The sequence below is a fragment of the Odocoileus virginianus genome, chromosome 6, assembly GCF_023699985.2.
Source record: "Odocoileus virginianus isolate 20LAN1187 ecotype Illinois chromosome 6, Ovbor_1.2, whole genome shotgun sequence".
In the NCBI taxonomy this organism is placed as follows: domain Eukaryota; kingdom Metazoa; phylum Chordata; class Mammalia; order Artiodactyla; family Cervidae; genus Odocoileus; species Odocoileus virginianus.
In genome coordinates, this window is record NC_069679.1 from 15,110,574 (window position 1) to 15,137,634 (window position 27,061).

At 40.6% G+C, this 27,061-nt stretch overlaps 2 protein-coding genes and 1 pseudogene across 2 annotated transcripts; all 3 read right to left on the reverse strand.

Moving 5' to 3' along the window:
• LOC110123028 (small ribosomal subunit protein uS14-like) lies at nucleotides 1-266 on the reverse strand (annotated as a pseudogene).
• A 5,867-nt stretch (nucleotides 267-6,133) lies between these two features.
• Nucleotides 6,134-7,307, reverse strand: LOC139035586 (olfactory receptor 6E1-like). Its single transcript, XM_070468873.1, has 2 exons — nucleotides 7,004-7,307; nucleotides 6,134-6,826 (listed from the first exon to the last, which is right to left on the reverse strand). Exons 1-2 carry the CDS (start codon nucleotides 7,216-7,218, stop codon nucleotides 6,433-6,435), a joined length of 609 nt encoding a protein of 202 aa, XP_070324974.1. The 5' UTR covers nucleotides 7,219-7,307; the 3' UTR covers nucleotides 6,134-6,432.
• Nucleotides 7,308-19,182: 11,875 nt separating this feature from the next.
• Nucleotides 19,183-23,846, reverse strand: LOC110123027 (olfactory receptor 6E1-like). The gene is made up of 3 exons (XM_070468496.1): nucleotides 23,825-23,846; nucleotides 23,568-23,707; nucleotides 19,183-20,247 (listed from the first exon to the last, which is right to left on the reverse strand). Exons 1-3 carry the CDS (start codon nucleotides 23,844-23,846, stop codon nucleotides 19,234-19,236), a joined length of 1,176 nt encoding a protein of 391 aa, XP_070324597.1. The 3' UTR covers nucleotides 19,183-19,233.
• Nucleotides 23,847-27,061: the final 3,215 nt, after the last annotated feature.

Genomic DNA, 27,061 nt, shown 5'->3' on the forward strand with positions numbered 1-27,061 from the left:
ACTTTTATATACAAAGCGCTGGTATTGTTTCTGCATAAGGTAGCTGTGCTGGATGATCCATTTAAAGAAGTTCAGTTAGTCCAACTTAATGAAGCCGATGTCTTTCGTGTACTGGTGGAAACTCTAGGGACACATATTGAGGCCTGTTTCTGGATCAGACCGTGGCGGTTTGAGCAGACCTGGCAAGAGCGAGACCCTTGGCCAAATTTTCTCAGATGGTTCCAGTAGAGGTGCTGGTGATCCATGTTGTTGTCTTGGCTTCAACAAGGCTGAAATTGTACCAATTTATAACCTCATCAGCAATTTATGAGAGGTGACATCTTAATAATAATGTTTTGCAATTCATGAGTGTATTTCTCCTTTTATTATTAAGCCTTTAATTTTTTCTCAGTAGTTTTTTCGTTTTCAGACTTGTATATTCAAGTCTTAAAAATCTTTTGTTAAATTTACCCCTTAAAGTATTTCATATGTTTTGGTGTTGTTGTAAATGGCTTTTTAAAAAAAATTCAATTTCGAATTGTTTATTGCTAGCATATAAGGTAGTATCACAGGCTTCTCTATAAGGGCTTCCCAGGTGGCTCAGTGGTAAAGAATCCACCTGCAATGCAGGAGACGTGGGTTAGATTCCTGACTGGGGAAGATTCAGTGCGATCCTGAGAGTCAGACAGGACTCAGTGACTAAACTACCACGACCACATGCTTCTCCACAAGAATCTGGTATTCTACAACCTTACCATACTTATTCATTAATTCTAGGAACATTTTTGGGTAGATTCCTTATTTTTTCTACGTAGATGATTATGTCATTTGCAAACAGAGACCATTTAACTTTCTCTCAACCCTCGTGTAGTTTTTTTCCTTTTTATTGAGATATAATTGACAAAATTGCAAGGTATTTAAAGTGTTCAGAGGTGATGATTTGGTAGATGTATATACAGTTAAAGGATTCCCCCCCACCCTGAGTTAGTTAACATATTCATCACCTTAAATATTTACCTTTTTATTTGATGAAAACATACAAGTTCTATACTCTTAGCAACTTTCAATTACACAATACAGTGTTATCAATTATATTCACCCCATTATATTAGATATATACTTTATTCATCTTATAATTGAAAGTTCATAGCCTTTTAGCGACCTCTCCCTATTTTCTCCACCTCAGCCCTTGGCAACCGCTTTTCTACTATCCGTTTCTATTAGTTCAACCTTTTTTTTTTTTTAAGTTTCCACATATAAGTGATACAATGTAATGTTTGTCTTTGTCTGGCTTATTTTACTTGACATAATGGCCTCCAGGTTCATCCATGTTGTCAAAAATGTCAGCATAAAGGCTAAATAATAGCCCATTCTTTATATATACCACATTTCCTTCATTCATCTGTTAATAGACCCTTAGGTCGTTTCCATATCTTGGCTATTGTGAGTATGCTGCAGTGAACATGGGAGTACAGATACCTTTTTGAAACAATGACTTTTGTTTCCTTTGGTTGTGTATCCGGAAGTGGGATTGCAGAATTGTATACTAGTTCTATTTCTTGAGGAATCACTATACTGTTTTCTGTGTGATAGTACCAGTTTACATTCCCACCAACAGTACACAAGAGTTCTCTCTTCTTCACATCTTTGAGAGCATTTGTTATCGCTTTTCTTTATAGTGAGAGGCATCCTAATGTGAAGTGATACCTGATTGTGGTTTTGATTTGCATTTCCTTGATAATTAATAATGTGAATCACCTTTTCATGTGCCTGTTGGCCATTTGTGTGTCTTCTTTGGAAAAATGTCTATTCAGGCCCTTTGCTCATCTAAATTGGATTGTTTATCTTTTTTGCTATTGATTTATGAGTTCTTTGTATATTTTGAATATTAACCCCTTATCAGGCATGTGGAATCTTTAGTTGTGGCATGTGAACCAGGGATTGAACCTGGGTCCCCTCTACTGAAAGCAAGTTTTAGCCCCTGGACCACCAGGGAAGTTCCCAAGTTTTGGTAGTTTGTCTTTTGAGAAATTTATCAATTTGATCTAAGTTGTCAAAAACATTACCATAAGTTGTTCATAATGTTCCATTATTACTTTTTAATGCCTAAGGAATCCATAGTAGTGTCTACTTACTTGTTCCCCTTATTGGTAATTTGTGTCTTCTGTCCTTTCCCCCAACATCCTCTCAACCTCAAGTCCAGATGAGCGACTCTTCTTCCACAAGGTCCCGTATCTCAGAATTGAGATTTGCTTGACTTCACTGGTCTGATTTTAGTGATATGGCCATTCCTGAGCCAATAGCCATGGTCATGCTTTAACTGGTTGGGGATGATGTCATGCCATGTAAGTTACATGAACTGAGAGGGGAGAGGGGATTTATTAAGATCAGGGACCTACTACTTTAAGAATGGGAAATGGATTTCAGGCAGATAGTTCAGTCTAGTTCAGTTCAGTTGCTCAGTCATGTCCAACTCTTTGCGACCCCATGAACTGCAGCACGCCAGGCCTCCCTGTCCATCACCAACTCCTGGAGCCTACTCAAACACGTGTCTATTGAGTTGGTGATACCATCCAACCATCTCATCCTCTGTCAGCCCCTTCTCTTCCTGCCTTCAATCTTTCCAGCATTAGGGTCTTTTCCAATGAGTCAGTTCTTCGCATCAGGTGGCTAAAGTGTTGGAGTTTCAGCTTCAGCATCAGTCCTTCCAATGAATATTCAGGACTGATTTCCTTTAGGATGGAGTGGTTGGATCTCCTTGCTGTCCAAGGGATATCTCAAGAGTCTTCTCCAACACCACAGTTCAAAAGCATCAATTCTTCTGCGCTCAGCTTTCTTTATAGTCCAACTCTCACATCCATACATGACTACTGTTTTTTTTTCTCTAATGTGAAGAAGTCTAAAAATTTATATAGCCAAGTTAATAAATTTATGTTTATAGTTATATTGAAAAAACTCCCTACACATCTTTTTTTAAAAAAATATATGTATTTATTTGGCATGCTGGGTCTTAGCTGTGGCACTCGGGATCTTTCATCTTCATTGCAACTTGCAGGATCTTTAGTTGCGGTATGCACTCTCTTTTTTTAAATTTTTGGCTGTGCTCGGTCTTTGTTGCTGTGTGCAGGCTTTCTCTGGTTTAGGTGAGCAGAGGCTAGTCTCTTTGTTGCTGTGCCCAGGCTTCTCATTGTGGTGTCTTCTCTTAGTGCTAAGCACAGGCTGTAGGGCACTTGGGCTCAGTAGTTGTAGTGTGCAGGGTCTAGTTGCCTTATGGCATGTGGGATCTTACCAGGCCACGGATCAAACCCATGTCCCTGCATTGGCAGACAGTATCTTAACCACTGGCCCACCAGGGAAGTCCCCTATGTATCTTTAATGAGATAATTTTTATCCAAATTTTCTTTTTCATGGTTTATATCTATTTACTTAATTATCCTGAATTTATTTCAGTTTAAGATATGAGGTGAGAATCTAACAACTTTTTCTCCAAGGTTCTAGGTAATCTCTTCATTTATCTTCATTTATGCAGCTTATTCCTTCAGTAAAATATAGTACCCAACATTTAACATAACACTTAACCTTATCAGGCCCTGAGCTAAACATTCTGACATATATTAATAATATTTATAAGGATTCTATGAGGTAGATATATTATTATCTACCTCATATATTATATATGTATATTATATATATATACAATATATATATGTATATATTGTTGTTCAGTTGCCAAATTGTGTCTGACTCTTCGTGACTGCATGGACTGCAGCACGCCAGGCCTCCCTGTCCCCCACCATCTCCCAGAGCTTGCCCAAGTTCATGTCCATTGCATCCGTGATGCCATTCAACCATCTCATCCTCTGTTGCTCTCTCCTCCTTTTGCCTTCAATATATATGATACAAGAAGTCTTGCTTATTTAAGCTCAAATGGCTAATAGCTGGGAATCTAAACCTAGGTGGTAGACTTCTGGTAGCTGTTCTCAGCCTCTGTGCTATATTACCTCCCCAAGTTATTGATGTTCACAGCATGCCTTTGCAGCTAGAATGTGTCTGCTGTACCCATGCATATTTTTGTTCCCACCAGTTAGCTTGTACCAAGTATCAGTTGTTTCCAAACCTTGATTTGAAAATTGGATTTGTTACTATAGTGACATTTTTAACTACATAAAGGTAAACCGATGAAATATGAGTATAAAAATAAAGCTATGACTGTGAAAACAAAATTGAGTCCTTGCAATAGATTCCATAGAATGATGGTAACGATAACCCCATATGCAAGACAGAAAAAGAGACACAGATGTATAGAACAGACTTTTGGACTCTATGGGATAAGGCGAGGGTGGCATGATCTGAGAGAACAGCATCGAAACATGTATACTGTCATATGTGAAACAGATTGCCAGTCCAGGTTGGATGCATGAGACAAGTGCTCAGGGCCGGTGCACTGGGATGACCCAGAGGGATGGGATGTGGAAGGAGGTGGGAGGGGGGTTCAGGATGGGGAACACATGTAAATCCCTGGCTGGTTCATGGCAATGTATGACAGAAACCACTACAATATTATAAAGTAATTAGCCTCCAACTAATAAAAATAATTGGGAAAAAATAATAAAATTCAGTGGGAAAAATAAATTAAAAAAAAAAAGAAAAAAATCATTGATTGAGGTGTGGGCAAGGACTGTGAAGACTGGCAACAGACAGAATGCGAAAATTCTAAAATTCTGTTCATAGATGGTTTCTCTGGCATCTTTACAATTTTTGTACCACTGAAGCAAATCCTGAAATTTCATATTGCAGATGTGATTTAAGCAAGAAAGACTACAACAATCATCATATTGATACTCAAAGAAAAGAATATTTATAGGTTAGTGAATACATGTTTCTAGCTTTTAATTTCAAATAAATATTTAAGCCATGTATCACTTTTAAATTGATCTGCTCTAACCTTTTCCCAATAATGTACTAGACCCCAATCTAATTTTTTAAAGACAACAGTCTTCTATTGTGGTTAGCCAATAGTCTTGGCGTTATTTATCCACTGGACTGTCTCTTCTTTACAGATTAGAAAGTCTACTTTGTTTTATTGTTTTTATTTTCTTGGCCTCACCATGTGGCTTGCTGGATTTTAGTTTTCTTTCCTACCCAGGGATCAAATCCATGCCTCCTGCAATGGAAGCTTGGAGTCCTAACCAGTGGACCACCAGGGAATTTCCTAGAAAGTCTACCCTAATCATCTATTAGATCCTTATGTCTAATCTGCATCATTTTTCTAGACTATCCAATTCCCCTGTTCTATTTGTTTGTTCTTAAGTTAGTGTTTTAATACCTGACACTTTTTTTGTTCAATATTTGTTGGTTATTCCACCTCATTAATTTTTCTGGACACATAATAATTCTGAAGTCTATCATAAATATATTTTCATTGAGAATATTTTCATTGGTTTTTAAAGGTTTTAGTGAAGAAGGTATGTTAAATTATAATTTAAAATGAGGCCAGATTAAGAAACTAAGGGTGGTCCAGTTAAGGACTCTGCGCTTTCACTGCTGAGGGCCCGCGTTCAATCCAAGGAGCTAGGTAAGATTCCACAAGCCATGTGGCAAACAAAACAAAACACACAAACAAAAATGACAACGAGACTTCCCTTGTAGTCCAATGGTTAAGAATCTGCCTGCCAATGCAGGAAATATGGATTCTATCCCTGGTCTGGGAAGATTTCACATGCCACCAGACAATTAAGCCTGTGAACTTTAACTACTAAGCCCAGACACCTTGCTGCTGCTGCTGCTGCTAAGTCGCTTCAGTCGTGTCCGCCTCTGTGCGACCCCATAGACGGCAGCCCACCAGGCTCCGCTGTCCTGGGGTTTCCGCTGGAGTGGGTTGCCATTTCCTTCTCCAATGCATGAAAGTGAAAAGCGAAAGTGAAGTCGCTCAGTCGTTTCCAACTCTTCGTGACCCCATGGACTGCAGCCTACCAGGCTCCTCCATCCATGGGATTTTCCAGGCAAGAGAACTGGAGTGGGGTTCCATTGCCTTCTCCGCCCAGACACCTTAGAGCTCTGCAATAAGGGAATCCACCATAATGAGAAGTCTGACCACCACAGCTAGAGTAGCCCCTGCTCGGTGCAACTAGAGAAAGCCCGTGTGCAGCAACAAAGACCTAGTGCAACCAAAACCAAAACAAAAACCTGACAACAAAAAACCCCAAAACCACTCAGATCCATTCTAGGATCAGAAAGACATACCAGACACAGTTGTGGTACACTGAGTTTTTTATACTCTCTGACAAGATTGCATGAGCCAGTAATGATAAATGTAAGAAACCACTGTAGATTATAGCATTTGCTAAGAAACTGTCTGAGAGGAAATAGTTCATGGAAATCGGGAAGCAGCAGTATTTGGAGAGGTTTAGGAAAGGAGCCAACTTTCTCCACCCTCTCAGATCCAGCTCCTATTTATGAGAGGAGCTTGCTAATTTGCTTGTTAAACACCTGCTTCACCTGTTTGTTCCTCAGGGTGTAGATGAAGGGATTGAGCACTGGGGTCACCACGGTGTTGAGCAAGGCCACCACCTTGTTCCTGTCCTCCCCCTGGCCGCCCTTGCCCGACCGGACATACATGAAGATGCAGCTGCCATAGAAGAGAGAGACGACAATGATGTGGGAGGAGCAGGTTGAGAAGGCTTTCCGCCTCTCCTTGGCTGAGGGGATGTGCAGGATGGTGTGGAGGATGTGGCCATAGCAGGTGGCCGTCACGGACAGAGTGCCCAGTAGGCTGATGTTCGCCAGGATAAAACCCAGAAGCTCGATCAGACTTGTGTCTGCACATATGAGTTCCAGGAGTGGAAAGCTGTCACAGAAGAAATGATCAATGATGTTGGGACCACAGAATGGCTGCTGAATTGTGAAGAAAGTTGGAACAATGATGATAAAGAATCCTGTGACCCAAGAAGAAAGAACTAGCTGGACACAGACTCTTTTGCTCATGATGGTGACATAACGCAAGGGATTACATATGGCCACATACCTGTCAAAGGACATCACTGCCAGTAGGAAGAACTCTGTGGTGCCCAGGAAGAAATAGAGAAAACTTTGTAGGAAACAGCCTGCCAGGGAGATGGTCCTGTTTCCTGTCAGGATGTTGGTCAGCATCTTGGGGAAGATGACCGAGGTGAACCAGATCTCCAGGACAGCAAAGTTGCGGAGGAAGTAGTACATGGGGGTGTGGAGGCGCCTGTCCATGAGGGTGAGGACCACGATGAGGAGGTTCCCCAGTAGAGTGAGCAGGTAGGTCAGGAGGAGCCCCAGGAGGAGGAGCGTCTGCAGCTCACAGGCATCTGAGAGCCCCAGCAGGACGAACTCGGTGACAGTGGTGTGGTTCCCCGTGGCTCCTCTGGCCTCTGCTGGGAATGCCCAGTCGGGGTGTGCGGCTTCAGGAGTCGTGATGTTCTGGGGATCTGAGGACACTCGGATCTGAAAGGAAAGAGGGATTTTGAGCTGAAGAAATCCTTTATTTCTTTGACCTACAGGTCCCCTTTTCTCCTTCCTCAGGCTGGTTGTCCAGACCCTTCATTGAGTTAGCATTAAGTCACATATTTTGACCCATTTATCTGGTAGTTTTTGGGAAAAATTTTGCCTTTGCCATTTCTTTTCCACTTTTTTTGTTTGTTTGTAAGGAAACTATATTAAGTCCCTTCTTATTTTTTTGGATCAGATGACATATTTTCCCATATTTGTCCAAATATTGTAAAGGCTCTCAATACATTAAAATATTTTCCTCTGCAAATTCTGCATCCTGTGCATCATGGCCATTTATTGAAAGCACTGATGGAATATGTACTCTAGAACTTGTTGCAGAGGCATTTGTGTTAGAGAAACTGTGGTTGCACCTGAGCTCCATCATTTGCTCACTTGTCTGGGATCAGTTCTCTAATCTCACCAAAACTCTGTTTCTTCAAAGGGAACAATAACAATACATATGTAAAACGTTCTCTCAGAACTTAAGTGAATAATGTATATCCAACACCGAGCAAAAAGTTAGCCATAGAGCAAGCAGTCACATAATGTTAGCTATTTTTATTTTTCCCTTTGTGGCTAAAATAGAGATGTAGTGTCAGCTGCTTATGGAAAGTTTAGGAAATACAAAAAAATGAAATAGAAAGAATTGTCTGTTGCCCCACAGAGACAACTATTATCAATATTTTGATTAATTTCTTTTTTATTTTTTTCTATTCTTATTCAGTGTTTATTGCTTTATATAGCCAAGCTCATAGATAATGTATGTTGCACTTTTTTCCTTCACACATATTATTATAACATTTTTTTGTTATATGTTATTACAAATTTTTGTTAATATATTATTTGGTTGATATTTTTTGAGAGATCCATGTACTATGAAATTGTTACATGGTGGGGGGAACATGCATTTGTAGACTAGATGTCATTGAGGTTATTACTTTGGGATAAATTCCTAAGTAATAATAATTCTAAATAATAATGATAAATGCTGATTTTCAGAATTCTTCATTGGTTCAATTTCAGTTTTAGAGAATATTTCTTCATTTTAATGATTTTTATTTCTAATTTTTGCATTGTTTAACACTGTCTTTATTTATATTTTCCATTTATTTTTATTAGTTGGAGGCTAATTACTTTATAATATTGTAGTGGTTTTTGCCATACATTGACATGAATCAGCCAGGGATTTACATGTGTTCCCCATCCTGAACCCCCCCTCCCACCTCCCTCCCCATCTCATCCCTCTGGGTCATCCCAGTGCACCAGCCCCGAGCACTTGTCTCATGCATCCAACCTGGACTGGCAATCTGTTTCACACTTGATAATATACATGTTTCAATGCTGTTCTCTCAGATCATGCCACCCTCGCCTTCTCCCATAGAGTCCAAAAGTCTGTTCTATACATCTGTGTCTCTTTTTCTGTCTTGCATATAGGGTTATCGTTACCATCTTTCTAAATTCCATATATATGCGTTAGTATACTGTATTGGTGTTTATCTTTCTGGCTTACTTCGCTCTGTATAATGGGCTCCAGTTTTATCCATCTCAGAACTGATTCAAATGTATTCTTTTAAATGGCTGAGTAATATTCCATGGTGTATATGTACCCCAGCTTCCTTATCCATTCGTCTGCTGATGGGCATCTAGGGTGCTTCCCTGTCCTGGCTATTATAAACAGTGCTGCGATGAACATTGGGGTGCACGTGTCTCTTTCAGACCTGGTTTCCTTGGTGTGTATGCCCAGAAGTGGGATTGCTGGGTCATATGGCAGTTCTATTTCCAGTTTTTTAAGGAATCTCCACACTGTTCTCCATAGTGGCTGTACTAATTTGCATTCCCACCAACAATGTAAGAGGGTTCCCTTTTCTCCACACCCTCTCCAGCATTTATTGCTTGTAGACTTTTGGATAGCACTAGCCATTCTGACTGGCATGTACTGGTACCTCATTGTGGTTTTGATTTGCATTTCTCTGATAATGAGTGATGTTGAGTATCTTTTCATGTGTTTGTTAGCCATCTATATGTCTTCTTTGGAGAAATGTCTGTTTAGATCTTTGGCCCGTTTTTTGATTGAGTCATTTATTTTTCTGGAATTGAGCTGCAGGAGTTGCTTGTATATTTTTGAGATTAATCCTTTGTCTGTTGCTTCATTTGCTATTATTTTCTCCCAATCTGAGGGCTGTCTTTTCACCTTGCTTATAGTTTCCTTTGTTGTGCAAAAGCTTTTAGGTTTCATTAGGTCCCATTTGTTTATTTTTGCTTTTATTTCCAATATTCTGGGAGGTGGGTCATAGAGGACCTTGCTGTGATTTATGTCGGAGAGTAACACTGTCTTTAGAGATCTGGTTAAAGAGTTAGGCTTTCTTGCCATCGATTGTCCTTTATAGAAAGGACAGGTAAAGGCAAGCCTCTGTGGAGAAGAGCTGACTCTATCTGAGACAAGAGCAGGAACTAAGGTGATAAGCCTGACTCAGAGAAATGGTAACATGGTACATTGTAGCTGTGTAAAATATGTATCTATATGGAGAAGAATTGGATGAGAACACAGAAAAATGAGCACAATTGCCACAATAAGATGGGAAGATGGTGGGTGATTTTTCTTGTTTCTTTATTACTTTTATTAAAGCTTATAAAATAACCTGAATTCAAAGTCATAAAATAAACCAGCACAGTGAGCCCATTTGGACTAAGAGTTGGGTAGAAGAGTTTGAGAGAGACAAAGGGGGAATAAATAGCTGTCCATGAAAACAGTGAAAAAAAGGTCTTAATGATTCTGTGAGCCATCAGCTATTCCTGAGTCAGGATACTGAGAATAATGCAAAAAATCAAAAAAGTCAACTATGCCACAGCCCACCAGTGGACACCTGAAAACATGGCAGGCTTCCAGCCAGAGCATCCAGAGGAAATCAGCTTCCCCTTCCCCCACCCCAAATATTGCACCAATGAAAGATTACCTCAGTAGTTACTAGGTGAGGTGCTTAGTTGTCTCCAAGGCAGTTCTGATGAGGGGAGACTCCTGATTTTCACAGGAAACTCCTGACTCTGCAGGGTTGCCTGAGGAGTACGCTTCTTGGGGGCTCACCAGAGATGCGATGTGAAGGATGCCCCAGAGCTGTAACATGGTCTGCAGATCATGGAACAAGCAGGTCCTGTTTTCTTGTAGATAGTACATGCAAATGTCCACAAATATCCATATTTTCCAGCAACCAGTTTCTCTTAAATGTTCTCTGACTCTCTTGCCATCAGTGTATGCTCAGATATCCTCAGAAACGAACTATCCCTAGATAGTCCCAAGAATATCACCAGTTTCTCAGGAAGCTCCTAGTGTTCGTCACATGTCATGGCCAGAACACTTCCTAATTAATTGTTCTTCCATCCTTCCTATACTAAGGCAGAAACAGACATCAATTGATGTAGACTCGTATGACTCATCTTCATTTGGGCTTAAGAGGTTTCTGGTCCTTCTAGGAGCATAGTGTCCATAGAGGATTCTGGGGTAAATTAATCATGGCAGAGTTCTTGTCTCTGTGGAACTGACATCAGGCTTTGACTGCATGGGGTTCTGTTTGGTTTCCATGGAAACTCAGAAATACAGCAGTTACACAGCTCAAACTTAATCAATCCAGAGGTTCACATGCTTCTTTTGCAGGATGGAGCTGTGTTTCCCTGGAGATTCATTATCATCAGTGTTAATAGGGACTTGAAAGTTCTTTCACCTCTTACTTTCTTCAATTTTGGGATTTAAAGTTTACTTTGTTCTGACAGAGAAGCTCAGAAACTTCTAATGACATTTATTTGTAACAAAGAAATATAGTTATTAAAACATTCAGTGAATTTTAGTTGAGTTACTGCATGATTAGTTTAGATGCCAGAGACAGGCAGAGTCTTGTGGGGAAGACAGACATTAAAACACACAAGTATTAATTATTATTGTGACAAGTGTTTTGAAGAACAGCTCATAGGAGATCCTGAACCAGACTGAAGGATAAGGGAATATATTCCTGATGAAATTATATAAAGTTGAAATCTGAAGGAGAAGCTGGAGTGTAGGGGGGTGAAGAACCTTTAATTAATCGGTCATTCAATAAATGTTTATTGAGCACCTACTATGTGCTAGGTTATATACTATGTACTGAGGATGACTATGAGTGGTGAATGAAACAGATGATCCCAGGTGCCCCTCTAGTTTACTCTCCATTGGGGGAATCTTGGTAAAAGGGTTTTGAAATTGTCTTCATCTTCATTCTTGGGTCATTCAAGTTAAAACTACTTTGGAATCCCACTTTCTTTCTTTAGTCACCACACTGTTTCCCAGACTGGATAAAACTGGCTGATGTAACTTGACTGCAGGAAGTGGTATGATTTTAGGAGCCAATGATGTCTTTGAAGAGGCAAATGAATGACTGGCTTTCAGTTTTCTGTTTTAAATGGATTAGTGAGTTATTCTGACTAGGGAAGAATAACTTGGGGGAATATTCTTCCCCGACAGTGAAGAGCCAGCAACCCACTCCCTAAACACTTGATCACTTCGTATGAACTGCTTGCGTAGTCATCTTACTACTGGTAAGAGTCATGGCTATACCACAAACCTATAAGAAGGAGGCCTAGATAACTGGACAGCTGAATTTAAGGAGTGTACATGGCATACACTGGTTATATCTCCTGGGATCAGCTTATAGAGATTGTATTCTTCCTCTGGTCATATGAGAAAGCACACTGCTTTCTGAGCCCTGCAGGTCTCAAGCTGTGAACAGAGAAAAAAATTAGTGTTTTTGTCATACTAAAATCCAGAGAGAGAAACACATGAGAGTAAATATGTAATAACAAGACACTGTGGGGGCTATGAAGGCATAGAACTGGGTGGTTTAGGAGAGAAAATAAGTGAGACTTGCCTCTGCCTTAGATGGATAGCCAGAAAAGGCATGCATGAGGAATTGTGATTGCAGCTCAGACTTCAGTGCAGAGGAGGGCTTGACCAGATGGCTGGTTGGTTGAGTCCCAGGCAAAGAGAAGGTATGTTAAGGCCATGTTATGGCAAAGAGGTGGTATTTTTGAATTAAAATGAGAAGGCCAGTAAATCAGAAAGAGGGTGACAGTGATTTGAGATTTGGCTGGAGACTCCTGCTGGGTTCAAAATTTGTAGAGCTTTGTAGACCATACCTGGTAAGGAGGATAGATTTCATTCCAAATGCAAGTGGAAGCTATTGGAAGGTTTTAAGCAGAGACATGACCTCCCCACCTCCTGGTATTCATGTCCTCGTGTAATCCCTTCTGTGCTTCTGCACCTAGTGACTGCCTTCTAATAAATAGAATAAAGGGATGAGGTGTCATTTTTGAGAGTGTAACAAGGAGACGGTAGTTTCCATCTTACATGCGTCTCTTGCTCTATTGCTTGCTCCGAGGGAGGCCAACTGCCATATTGTGAGCTCTCCTATGTAGAAGCCCACGTGTCTTTAAACTGCTATCTGTAGCCAGTAACCAGTGAGTGCTTGAGGCCAATGAGCAGCCACAGGAGTGAACATGGGAGCAGATTCTCTTCCAGAAAAGCATTGAGATGACTGCTTCCCCAGCCTGTATCTGGGTTACAGCCTTGGGAGATATCTTGAGCCAGAAGCACACAGTCAATCCTTGTTCAGATTCCTAACTCAGAAACTGTGAACTAATAAATGCTTGTTGTTTTATGGAGCTAAATTTTGGGATAATGTGTTACTCTTCAATAAATAACTAATACAGTTCTCTTCTAGCCTTTTTGGGCTTTATTCTTGAGGTGTCATGATGGGGAACTCAATGCACAATGGACCACTTATAGATATCATACCTCCTATAACTTTTGGTCTTTTACATTCTGCTGACAAAACTGTTTTGAATGCTCTTGTACTATAAACCCTTAACTTAATTGATGTCATTTATGATTCTTATGTAAACGTATAGAGAGTAGTATTTGCAACTTCCTGGGTTTGAATGGTGGTGGTTTAGTAACTAAGTCATGCCCAGCTCTTGCGACTCCATGGACTATAGCTGGCCAGGCTCATCTACCCGTGAAATTCTCCAGGCAAGAATACTGGAGTGGGTTGCTATTTCCTTTTCTAGGGGATCTTCTCAACCCAGGGATTGAACCTATGTCTCCTTCACTGCAGGTGGATTCTTAAGCCACCAGGGAAGCCTGGGTTTGTATATAGAGACATAACTGTACAAGTGGTTAGTGACAAGCTTATAAATATTAACAGTTTTCTTCTCGGTTTTATGACAATCCAATTTCAGGACAGCTTTCTTTGCTATAAACTAAACAATGAGAATGAGAGACAAATATTTGGACAATTCCAATGCTATTGGAAACTCTTGTGAAGAGTTCCTTTTCCCAGTCAATAGGCAATGCCTCAGGTTTTCAGTGCCCACAATAGGAGTGTCTGAGCCAACTATCATTTCCTCCTCAGCCAGCTTTTCTGCCTTACTGTTCTATTTCTGTGATAACATCATTTTAATTACTTGGATTCAGTACCTGGGGATCTCCTTTGTTTGTGTTTTATTTTTTCTCTCCAAACATTTTATCTCTTCAGTACCCAGTCCCTACCAGATTCTGCATGTGCAGCATCTTACACACTTTCTTGCTGCTTTATCATAAATACTGTCCAAGGTCATATACACATGACCTCTTACTTTAAGTTTTCCATTATCTTTTTATGTTACTTTTTTAATATGGAAATTTCAAGCACATACAAAAATGGACAAATTGTATAACGAATTGCCATGCAGTCATCACCTAGATTCAACGAAAACCAAGTCATGGCTTCTTATTCTTATTTCAATAGACCACCATCTGCCTTCCATATTATGATGAAACAAATCCAAGACATTATATCATTTCATCTGTAAATATTTCAGTATTAAAACACTATTACTCTTTAAAATAAAAATATAATGTCATTATTACTTTAGAAAATTAAAAATACTTTATCATAAAAAGGGTTGTTATTTTGAGTTGTACTAATTATTAGTATGGTTGAACATGTTTTCATTTATTTATTGGCTCTCTGGGTCTGTTTCTCTGTGAAATATCTATGTATATCCTTTTTTAGCTCATTTATCTATTGAGTTGTTTATCTTTGTATATTATGGAAAATAACCCTTTATTTGTAGTTTGCATTGTCTACCCCCTTCCTGAAAGTCCATTTAAACCTGTTCATGTAGTTATTTCTTCCTTGACCTTTGATGAAATTCAGGACAGTTATGCAAATTTTCTGGCCACACATATAATTTTAGAATTCCGTCATTCACCATTTGTTCAAAGAATGGGATTATCAAATTGTCTGATCCCATATAATTGTTAAAATTTGCACTTCATTTAAAGTTAAAATGTATTTCTTCCTCTATATAAGGCCTGTTTCAATCAGAAAATCTTCAAAGAGAAAGAGTGTGTGTTGTTGGCTTCATCTGTTAAGTTTGTAAGTCCACTTCTCCCTTACCTGAGTTTGCTAACCCTACCCTCCTCTAGGAATATGGGGATAGGATTGGGGTGGTAAGAAGTGGATGGATATCCTATAGGAAGGGGAAGATGATATGGCGAAAGATGGTAGTGGTGGTGGTAAGTAGTGGTGAATTTGATACATATTTTGAATGTATAATCACAGAATTAATAGATGGATTGGTTGTGGAATATAAGAGAAAGAGGAGTCAAAGGTAATGTAGTTTTGTTTTTGATCTGAATCTGTACTTTTCTTATTGTGGTAAAATATATAATAATATAAACTTTACCATTTTAACCACTTTAAAATGTACAGTTTGTTGGCATCTAGTCTGTTCACATTGTTGTGCAGTCATCCATCTCCTGAGCTTGTTCATTGTCCCAAACCGAAATTCCGTATCCGTTAAATAATAACTCTCCATTCCTACCCCCACCTCCAGCCCCTGGTAACCACCATTCTACTTTCTGTCTCCATGATTTTGATTACTCTATACCTCATATAATGGCTTTCCTGGTGGCTCAGGGGTAAAGAATCTGCCTACAGTGCAGAACGGGTTCAATCCCTGGGTCAGGAAGATCCCCTGGAGACAGAAATGGCAACCCACTCCAGTATTCTTGCCTGGTAAGTTCCATGGACAGAGGAGCCTGGTGGGCTACAGTCCATGGGGTTGGAAGAGTAGGACATGACTTAGTGACTAAACTACCACCACCATACTTCAAGTAAGTGGACTCATACAATGCATTCCCATTTATGTTGTACTTAGTTCAGTTAGCATAATGTCTCCAAGGTTCCTCCAAGTTGTAGGATTTGTCAGGATTCCATTCCTTTTTAAAAAAAATCATTCATTTATTTATTTTGACTGTGCTGGGTCTTCATTGCTACATGGGGTTTTCTCTAGCTACAGGAAGCAGGGGCTACTCTCTTGTGGTGTGTAGGCTTCCCATTTTGGTAACTTTTCTTGTTGCAGAGCATGGGCTCCAGGGTGCATGGGTTTCAGTAGCTGAGGTGTGCTAGCTCAGTAGTTGTGGTTCCTAGGCTTTAGAGCACAGGCTCAGTAGCTGTGGCACATGAGCCTAATTTCTCTGCTGCATGTGGGATCTTCTCGGACCAGGGACTGAACCTGCATCTTCTGCATTGGCAGGTTGATTCTTTGCCATTGAGCCACCTCAGAAAAACCCCAAAATTCTATTCCTTTTTGAAGCTGAATAATCTTCCATTGAATGTACATACCACATTTTGGCTATCCATTCATTTATCTGTGGACATTTGTGTTGTTTCTGCCTTTTTGGTTTTTATGAATAATGCTGCTATGAACAAGGATATAAAGATAGCTCTTTGAGTTCATGGATATAAAGATATCTCTCTATGAGTCTCTCTTTTTGTTCTTTTGGCTATATACCCAGAAGTGAGATTCCTGGATGATATGGTAAATCTGTTTACTTTTTTTTTTAGGAACTGCCATACTGCTTTCCACAATGGCTGCATTATTAGACATTCCCATCAGCAATGCACACGAGTTCTAGTTTCTCCACATTCTTGCCCATACTTGCTATTTTCTGTATAAAAATATTGAGAAAAATAATAGCCATCTTAATGGGTGTTAAGTAGTATCTCATCGTGATTTTGATTTGCATTTCCCTAAGTGATTAGTGATGTTGCACATCTTTTCATGCCCTTATTGGCCATTTGTAGAACTGTTTGTTTTTGTTGTTGAGAACATTGTATTTTAGTTTATTTTAGATACATAATCCCTTTTAAAATCTTTCTGTGGTAATTTGCCTAGTTAAGGTTTCTATTTCTTTTTTGATTTTTGAAAATTCTCTTTCTCTAGGGAATCATTAATTTCCTCTTGTTTTTCAAATTTATCATTGAAGAGCTGTATATGGTATTTTCTTTAAAAAATCATTTTAACCCTAGACTAAAGCTCTTTGTGTACTTTCTATCTTTCTTATCAGACTTCAGATTCTTCAAGGGCATAAATTATTATCTCTTAGATGACATAGAATATTTCCTTGAGAAGACATACAGATGGCTAACAAACACATGAAAAGATGCTCAACATCACTCATTATCAGAGAAATGCAAATAAAAACCACAATGAGGTACCATTATACGCCAGTCAGGATGACTGCTATCCAAAAGTCTACAAGCAATAAATGCTGGAGAGGGTGTGGAGAAAAGGGAACCCTCTTACACTGTTGGTGGGAATGCAAATTAGTACAGCCACTATGGAAAACAGTGTGGAGATTTCTTAAAAAGCTGGAAATAGAACTGCCGTATGACCCAGCAATCCCACTTCTGGGCATACACACCAAGGAAACCAGATCTGAAAGAGACACATGCACCCCAATGTTCATCGCAGCACTGTTTATAATAGCCAGGACATGGAAGCAACCCAGATGCCCATCAGCAGACGAATGGATGAGGAAGCTGTGGTACATATACACCATGGAATATTACTCAGCCATTAAAAAGAATTCATTTGAATCAGTTCTAATGAGATGGATGAAACTGGAGCCCATTATACAGAGCGAAGTAAGCCAGAAAGATAAAGACCATTACAGTATACTAACACATATATATGGACTTTAGAAAGATGGTAACGATAACCCTATATGCAAAACAGAAAAAGAGACTCAGATGTATGGAACAGACTTGTGGACTCTGGGAGAAGGCGAGGGTGGGATGTTTCAGGAGAACAGCATCAAAACATGTATATTATCTAGGGTGAAACGGATAACCAGCTCAGGTTGGATGCATGAGACAAGTGCTCGGGCCTGGTACACTGGGAAGACCCAGAGGGATCGGGTGGAGAGGGAGGTGGGAAGGGGGATCGGGATGGGGAATACATGTAAATCCATGGCTAATTCATTTCAATGTATAACAAAAACTACTGTAATGATGTAAAGTAATTAGCCTCCAACTAATAAAAATTAAAAAAAAAAAATGGGAGGAGGAGTCCCTATCAAAAAAAAAAAAAAGAATATTTCCTTGAACATGTTATTCATGTAATAATTTTTGGTTAAGGATATGTTAATTTCTTTATTTAATCTTTGATTATTTACCAATATGACTTAATTTCAACTTCATAAAATATTAAAGAACTTAGTAACAAATTTCAGTGAAATACTATGTGTAACTTTATATATGATTTAATATAACATTTTGAATATACAATTTGTAGCATTTTTAGACATTTAAGGCATTCTGAACAAAAAAACATTTGTTAGTAACTGGTGGGAAATCAAAGGAAAATAGGGAAGGTGAGTGAAAAACAGATGAAAGGAGCTAACATTTAGTGAGGATTTATTATCCTCTTTACATAGAATATCTCTGATATTTCATCACAGTCTTTTGGAATGGATATTGTCTTCTTCTTTTACAGATCAGAAAACTGGGACTCAGGGAAGTAACCAGCTAGTAGGTAGAAGCATCTTTTTCAGTAGGAATGAGGAATTTCTATGAGTTTTGATGCTAAAGAAGCATAAGTAACTTCTATGTAAAATACTAAGTAACTGTTCTTATTTTTGAGTTCTTGCTGATGTCTTTTTGTGACAGGAGTGTAAGAGTGAAATGAGGACAGTGCTACCAGAGGACTGTACTCCTCCCCTCTGAGGGTGCTGGAGAAACAGACACAAAGCAATCAATCAGACTGAAAGTACTTACAGACTGTTTATATGGTCTATGACAATGGATTGTTGTTGAGTCTTATGGTGAATTATAGAGCTAGTTAGTTGGTTAAGTCGCTCAGTCGTGTCTGACACTTTGCGACCTTGTGGACTGTAGCCTACCAGGCTCCTCCATCCATGGGATTCTTCAGTCAAGAATACTGGAGTGGGTTGCCATTTCCTTCTCTAGAATTATAGAGCTAGTTCATGCTAAGTCACTTCATCCATGTCCGACTCTTTGTGACTCCATGGACTGTAGACCACCAGCCTCCTTGGTCCATGGGATTCTCCAGGGAGGAATACTGGAGTGGGTTGCCATGCCCTTTGCCAATAGAGCTAGTACCTTCCATCAGAGAACTTATATTATTCTGGGAAGCCAAGCAGACATAGATGGAATGAAGAGAAATACACAAATATGATAATTACTAAAAATGCCTTGAGGTGCCACAGAGTTTATGAGTTGATGCTGAGGTGCACAGTGACTGGCACCCCAGAAACGTGTCATCGAGCTTTTTCTGGCTGAGAAAGCCTTCATCTGTTGCAGAGGCCTGATGTTCCCTCAGCTTGACTGGGGATCTTATGTGCAGCCTCTTGGATCCACAGGTTTATTAGAAGAGCTTGTTCACCTGCTCCCTAAACACCTGCTTCACCTGTTTGTTCCTCAGGGTATAGATGAAGGGATTGAGCACTGGGGTCACCACGGTGTTGAGCAAGGCCACCACCTTGTTCCTGTCCTCCCCCTGGCTGCCCTTGCCCGACCGGACATACATGAAGATGCAGCTGCCATAGACGAGAGAGACGACAATGATGTGGGAGGAGCAGGTTGAGAAGGCTTTCCGCCTCTCCTTGACTGAGGGGATGTGCAGGATGGTGTGGAGGATGTGGCCATAGCAGGTGGCCGTCACGGACAGAGTGCCCAGTAGGCTGACGTTGGCCAGGATAAAACCCAGAAGCTCGATCAGACTTGTGTCTGCACATACAAGTTCCAGGAGTGGAAAATTGTCACAGAAGAAATGATCAATGATGTTGGGACCACAGAATGGCTGCTGAATTGTGAAGAAAGTTGGAACAATGATGATAAAGAATCCTGTGACCCAAGAAGAAAGAACTAGCTGGACACAGACTCTTTTGCTCATGATGGTGACATAACGCAAGGGGTTGCATATGGCCACATACCTGTCAAAGGACATCACTGCCAGTAGGAAGAACTCTGTGGTGCCCAGGAAGAAATAGAGAAAACTTTGTAGAAAACAGCCTGCCAGGGAAATTGTTTTGTCTCCAGTCAGGATGTTGGTCAGCGTCTTGGGGAAGATGACCGAGGTGAACCAGATCTCCAGGACAGCAAAGTTGCGGAGGAAGTAGTACATGGGGGTGTGGAGGCGCCTGTCCATGAGGGTGAGGACCACGATGAGGAGGTTCCCCAGTAGAGTGAGCAGGTAGGTCAGGAGGAGCCCCAGGAGGAGGAGCGTCTGCAGCTCACAGGCATCTGAGAGCCCCAGCAGGACGAACTCGGTGACAGTGGTGTGGTTCCCCGTGGCTCCTCTGGCCTCTGCTGGGAATGCCCAGTCGGGGTGTGCGGCTTCAGGAGCCGTGATGTTCTGGGGATCTGAGGACACTCGGATCTGAAAGGAAAGAGGGATTTTGAGCTGAAGGAATCCTTTATTTCTTCCACCTGCAAATCCCTTTTCCTCCCTCCACGGGCTGGTTGTCCAGATTCCTCACCGAGTTAGCATCAAGTCACATACTTTGATTCAATTGTCTGGTATTCTTTGGGGAAAGTTTTGTCTTAACCAATTCTTTTTCTGTTTTTCTTGTTTCTGTTAGGAAGTGTTTATCCCTTGAAATCTTGATCAGATGATGTTTTTTCCCCATATTTGTGCAAATGTTTTAAGGGGTCTCTCAAATAAAGTAAAATATTTCCTCTGCAAATCCTGCATCCATTGGTCACAGGCCTTTATCAAAAACACTAATGGAAAATTTACTCTAGAACTTGTTTCAGAGGCATTTGAGTTAGAGACTTTGTGTTTGTACCTGAGCTCCATCATTTCTAACTTGTCTGGGCCAGTTCTCTAACTTCACCAAACTCTGCTTCTTCAATGGGAATAAAACATGTATTTGTAGATTAGTCATCATGGTTACTTCTTTAGGATAAATTCCTAAGTAATCATAATGAAGAATAATAATGATAAATGCTCATATTTAGAATTGTTCATTGGTTCAATTTCAATTTTAAAGAATATGTCTTTGTTTTGAATAATCTTTTTCTAGTTCCTACATTAGTTAACAGTGTCTTACCAACTTCCCTGATGGCCCAGACGGTGAAGTATCTGCCTACAATGCAGGAGACCTGGGTCCGATCCCTGGGTTGGGAAGATCCCCTGGGGAAGGAAATGACAACTCACTCCAGCATTCTTGCCTCGAAAATCCCTCGGACAGAGGAACCTAGTAGGCTACCGTCCTTGGGGTTGCAAAGAGTCGGACATAACTCAGCGACTTCACTCACTTAGAGATCTGGATAAAGAAGTAGGCATTCTTGCCATCTGTTGTCCTTTATGGAAATAACAGGTAAAGACAAGTTTCTGTGAAGAAGAGTTGACTCTCTCTGAGACAGGAGCAGAAACTTATGTGATAAGCCTGCCTCAGAGAAATGGTAACACTGTGCAATATAGCTGTGTAAAATATGTATTTATATGGAGAAGAATTGGATGAAAAGACAGGAAAATGAGCATAATTGCCAAAATAGGATGGGAGGATGGCGGGTGATTTTTCTTCTGTCTCTTTATTATTTTTATTATTGCTTATAAAGTAACTTAAATTCAGAATCAGAAAAGAAGCCAGCACAATGAGCCCATTTGGTCTAAGAGTTGGGTAAAACAGTTTAGAGAGACAAAGGGGAAATAAATGGCTGTCCGTGAATAGAGGGAAGGAAAGCCATAATGATTCTGTGAGCCATCAGCTGTTCCTGAGTCAGGACACTGAGAATGATGCAAAAAATCAAAGAAGTGAGCTGTGCCATAGCCCGCCAGTGGGCACCTGGAAATAGATGGCAGGCTCCCAGCCAGAGCATCCAGAGGAATCAAGTTCCCCTTCCCCACACCAAAAATTGCACTAACGTAGATTAGTGCAGATACTAGGTGAGATACTCGGTTGTCTTCAAGGCTGTTCTCATGATGGGGAGACTCCTGGTTTTCACAGGAAACTCCCAACTCTGCAGGGCTGCCTGCAGGAGTACGCTTCTTAGGGGCTCACCAGAGATGTGAAATGAAGGACGCGCCAAAGCTGTAATGTGTTCTGCAGATCATGGACACAAGTAGGTCCTATTCTCTTGTACATAGTACACGCAGGTGTCTGCAAATATCCATATTTTCCAACAACCAATCTCTCTTAAGAAATATTCTCTGACTCTCTTGCCATCCACACATCCTCAGATATCCTTAGAAATGAATAGTCTCTGGATGTTCCCCAGAACTTCAGCCGTTTCTCAGGAAGCTTCTATTTTTTTTGATCCATCACCATGTCATGGACCACTTTTGTGGGGAAATGGATATGAAAACCTATTTAATTATTCTTCCCTCCCTCATAGTAAGGCAAAGACAGACATCAATAGATGCTGATTAGTTTAACTCATCTTCAGTTGGGCTTAAGAAGTTTCTGGTCCTTCCAGGAGTATGGAGTCCATAGAGAGTTCTGAGGTGAAATAATCGTGGCAGACTCTTTGTCTTGGACTGCTTGGGGTTCTGTTTGGTCTCCTTGGAAGCTCAGAGATACAGAAGGTGCAGAGCTCAAACTTAACCAGTCTAGAGATTCATGTTATTCTCTTACTGGAAGGAGCTATGCTTCCCTGGAGATTCATTATCATCAGTGGTAATAGGACCTAAGAAGGTCCCTTACCTCTTACTTTCTTCAGTTTTGGGATTTAAAGTTTACTTTGTTTTGACTGAGAAGCTGAGAAACCTCTAATGAATTTTAACTGTGACAAAGAAACACAGTTAATAAAACATTCAAAAAGTTTTGTGATGTGCTTTTCTGTGATAAGTATGGCTGTAGATGCCACAGACAGGCAGTATCTTGTGGGGAAGATAGCCATTAGGTAATCAGATAAATATTAATGACTATTGTGATTAGTGTCTGAAGAAGAGCTCAGAGGATATCCTGAACCAGACTGAAGGATGATGAAAGGTATTCCTGCTAGAGTTACATGAAGTTGTTGCTGTTCAGTTGCCAGTCATGTCTGACTCTTTGTGATTCATGGACTGCAGCACCCAGGCTTCCCTGTCCTTCACCAACCCCTCCGCTATAGTTTGCTCAAACTTAAGTCCATTGAGTCGACAATGCCATCCAACCATTTCATCCTTTGTCCCAACCATTTCATCCTTTGTCGTCCCCTTCTCCTCCTGCCTTCAGTCTTTCCTAGCACCAAGGTCTTTTCCAATGAGTCAACTCTTTGCATCAGGTGGCCACAGTATTGGAGCTTCAGCTTCAGCATCAGTCTTTCCAATGAATATTCAGGGTTGATTTCCTTTAGGATTGACTGGTTTGATCTCCTTGCTGTCCAAAGGACTCTCAAGAGTTTTCTCCAGCACTACAGTTTGAAAGCATTAATTCTTTGGTGCTCAGCCTTCTTTATAATCCAACTCACATCTGTACATGACTACTGCAAAGACCATAGCTTTGACTCTATGGATCTTTGTGGGCAAAGTGATGTCTCTGCTTTTTAATATGTTGTCTAGATTTGTCATAGCTTTTCTTCTAAGCAGCAAGTGTCTTTTAATTTCATGGCTGCAGTCACCATCCACAGTGATATTTTTAGCCCAAGAAAATAGTCTGTCACTGTTTTCTTTGTTCCCCCATCAATTTGCCATGAAGTGATGAGACTGGATGTGATGATCTTTGTTTTTTTGAATGTTGCATTTTAAGCCAGACTTTTCACTATCCTATTTACCTTCATCAAGAGGCTCTGAAGTTCCTCTTCGCTTTCTGCCATAAGGGTGTTGTCACCTGCACATTTGTGATTGTTGATATTTCTCCTGGAAATCTTGATTCTAGCTTTTGCTTCATCAGCCTGGCATTTCTCATGATATGCTGTGCATAAAAGTTAAATAAGCAGGGTGACAATATACAGCCTTCATGTACTTCTTTCCCAATTATTAACCAATCCATTGTTCCATGTCCAGTTCTAACTGTTGCTTCTTGACTTACATAGAGGTTTCTCAGAAGGCATGTAAGGTATTCTGGTATTTCCATCTCTGTAAATCTGAGATGTGAAGAATAATTTGGAGTGTGTGTGGAGGTGAAGGACCTTTAATTAAGTAATTAATCATTCATTCAATAAATGTTTATTGAGTACCTACTGTACCTACTGTGTGCTAGACTCTATACTGTGTACTGAAGATGACTGTGAGTGGTGAACAAAACAGAGATGGTGTCCAGTCCCCGTTGAGCATCCTATTATGTGAATCTTTGTAAAAGGATGTTGAAATTGTGTTTGTCTTGGTTCTTGGGCCATTCAAGCTATAAGTACTTTGTAATCCCACTTTCTTTGGTCACCAAACTATTCTGTGCACTGGAGAAAACTGGCTTGAGGTAACGTGACTGTCAGAAATGGTATGATTAGGAGCCAATGATATATTTGAAAAGGCAAATGAATGACAGGCTTTTAGTTCTCTAAGTGCATTAGTGGGTTAATCTGACTGGGGTTATCTTTCCTGATAGTCTGGTTATCCTTAATGTAGTCAGAAGACTACCAACTCACTTTCTAAACACCTGGTCACCTCATATAAGCTGCATGTGTAGTCACCTTATTCCTGGTAAAGAGTCATGACTACATCAATAACTTATAAGAAGTAGGCTCATGTGACTGGGTAGCTGAGGTTAAGAAGCATACATGGCACATACTGGTTGCATCTGCTGAGATGTGGTTATAGAAATTGTATACCTCCTCTGGTCGACCAGAACTTTCATAATTTTCAGTTAGACATGATACAGCCTACGTGCTTGGTGTCACAGGTTGATTTGACATAGTGCCTGTGATAGCTTCTAAGGTGGCCCCGATGACCCATCTCCTGATATCTATGCCCACATGTGATCCCCTCCCCTTGTGTGTGGCTGTGCCTAGTGATGGTCTTCTAATGAATGGAATACAGTGAAAGGGACGAGATGTCATTTTTGAGAATGTTACAGAGAGACTGTGGTTCCATCTTGCATGTCCTTTCTTGCTCTCTTGCTTGCTCTGAAGGAAGCCATATTATTAGCTGTCCAGTAGAGAAGCCCACATGGCAAGGGACTCATGTCTCCAGCCAATAGCCAGCAAGGACTTAATGACAATGAACAGCCACCATAGTGAACATGGGAGCAGATCCTCTCTTAGACAAGCATTGAGATGACTACTGTTGTAGCCTGTACCTTGGTTGCAGCCTTATGAGATATCTGGAGCTAGAGGCTAATACAGTTCTCATTGAGATTCTGGTCTTTATTCCGTAGGTGTCCTGATGAAGCATTCAATGCATTTTTGTTGTTCATTCGCCAATCGTGTCTGACCCTTTGTGATCCATGGACTACAGCACCAAGACTTCCCTGTCCCTCACTATCTCCCAGAGTTTGCTCAAACTCATGTCCACTGAGTTGATGATGCCATCTAACCATCTCATCCTCTGTCGTTCACTTCTCCTCATGTCCTCAATCTTTCCTAGCATCAAGGTCTTTTCCAATGACTCAGGTCTTTGCATCAGGTGACCCAAGTATTGGTTTTAGCTTCAGAATCAGTCCTTCCAATGAATATTCACGACTGATTTCCTTTAGGATTGACTGGTTTGATCTTGCTGTCCAAGAGACTCTGAAGAGTTTTCTCCAGCACAACAATTTGAAAACATCAGTTCTTCGGCACTCAGCCTTCTTTATGATCCAACTCTCACATCTGTATATGACTATTGCAAAAACCATAGCTTTGACTCTATGGATCTTTGTGGGCAAAGTGATGTCTGCTTTTTAGTATGTTGTTTAGATTTGTCATAGCTTTTCTTCCAAGGAGTGTCTTTTAATTTCATGGCTGCAGTCACCATCTGCAGTCACTGTTTCTGTTTTCCCCCCATACATTTGCCATTAAGTAACGGGACCAAATGCCATGATCTTGCTTTTTGATAGTTGAGTTTTTTTTTTTTTAATTTTTATTTATTTATTTATTTAGGGCTGTGCTGGGTCTTTGTTACTGTTTGGGCTTTTTTCTAGTTGCAGCAAGCAGGGGTTGTGGTGCACAGGCTTCTCACTGCAGTGGCTTCTCTTGTTGGGGAATATGCACTCTTGGTCTCTTGGGCTTCAGTAGCTGTGGGACATGGGCCTAGTGGCTCTGCAGCATGTGGGATCTTCCTGGGCCAGGGATTGAACCCATGTCTCCTGCATTGACAGGCAGATTCTTTACCACTGAGCCACTAGGGAAGCCCAAATGTTGAGTTTTAAGCCAACATTTTTGCTCTCCTCTTTCATCTTCTTCAAGAAATTCTTTAAATCCTCTTCTCTTTCTGCCATAAGGGTGGTGTCATCTGCATATCTGAAGTTGTTGATATTTCTCCTGGCAATCTTTATTCCAATTTGATTCATCCAGCCTTGCATTTCACATGATGTACTGTGCATGGATGATACTTTGTGTATGAGGTGTGAAAGTTGCTCTTTGTGTCCGACTATTTGAAACCTCATGGACTTTACAGTCCATGGAATTCTCCAGGCCACAATACTGGAGTGGGCAGCCGTTCCCTTCTCCAGGGGATCTTCCCAACCCAGGGACTGAACCCAGGTCTCCTGTGTTGCAGGAGGATTCTTTACTATCTGAGCCACCAGGAAAGCCCAAAAAAGTATCATCAAATAAGATTCAAATGCATGTCAAGTATAGCAGTACCAATCTCTCCAAGGAATACAACTTACTTTGCTTCCCTGGTTGTTCCATGTCAAATACGTCAAGGCTGTATATGGTCACCATGCTTATTTAGTTTATATGCAGAGGTCAGTTCAGTTCAGTCGCTCAGTCATGTCTGACTCTTTGCGACCCCATGAATCGTAGCACGCCAGGTCTCCCTGTCCATCACCAACTCCCAGAGTTTACTCAAACTCATGTCCATCAAGTCGGTGATGCCATCCAGCCATCTCATCTTCTGTCGTCCCCTTCTCCTCCTGCCCCCAATCCCTCCCAGCATCAAGGTCTTCTCCAATGAGTCAGCTCTTCGCATGAGGTGGTCAAAGTACTGGAGTTTCAGCTTCAGCATCTGTTCTTCCAATGAACACCCAGGACTGATCTCCTTTAGGATGGACTGGTTGGATCTCCTTGCAAGTCCAAGGGACTCTCAAGAGTCTTATCCAATACCACAGTTCAAAAGCATCAATTCTTCTTTGCTCAGTTTTCTTTATAGTCCAACTTTCACATCCATACATGACCACTGGAAAAACCAT

Coding starts and splice junctions, on each gene's coding strand:
- LOC139035586 (XM_070468873.1), bottom strand. CDS start 7,218: ATGGACAGGCGCCTCCACACCCCCATGTACTACTTCCTCCGCAACTTT. Junction 6,827..7,003: donor GCAGTGATGTCCTTTGACAG/GTATGTGGCCAT, acceptor CTTCTGTGACAG/CTTTCCACTCCTGGAACTCA.
- LOC110123027 (XM_070468496.1), bottom strand. CDS start 23,846: ATGCCTTCTGAGAAACCTCTAT. Junction 23,708..23,824: donor GCCTTCTGAGAAACCTCTAT/GTAAGTCAAGAA, acceptor TTTTATGCACAG/CATATCATGAGAAATGCCAG. Junction 20,248..23,567: donor TTCAGAGCCTCTTGATGAAG/GTAAATAGGATA, acceptor CTTTCCTTTCAG/ATCCGAGTGTCCTCAGATCC.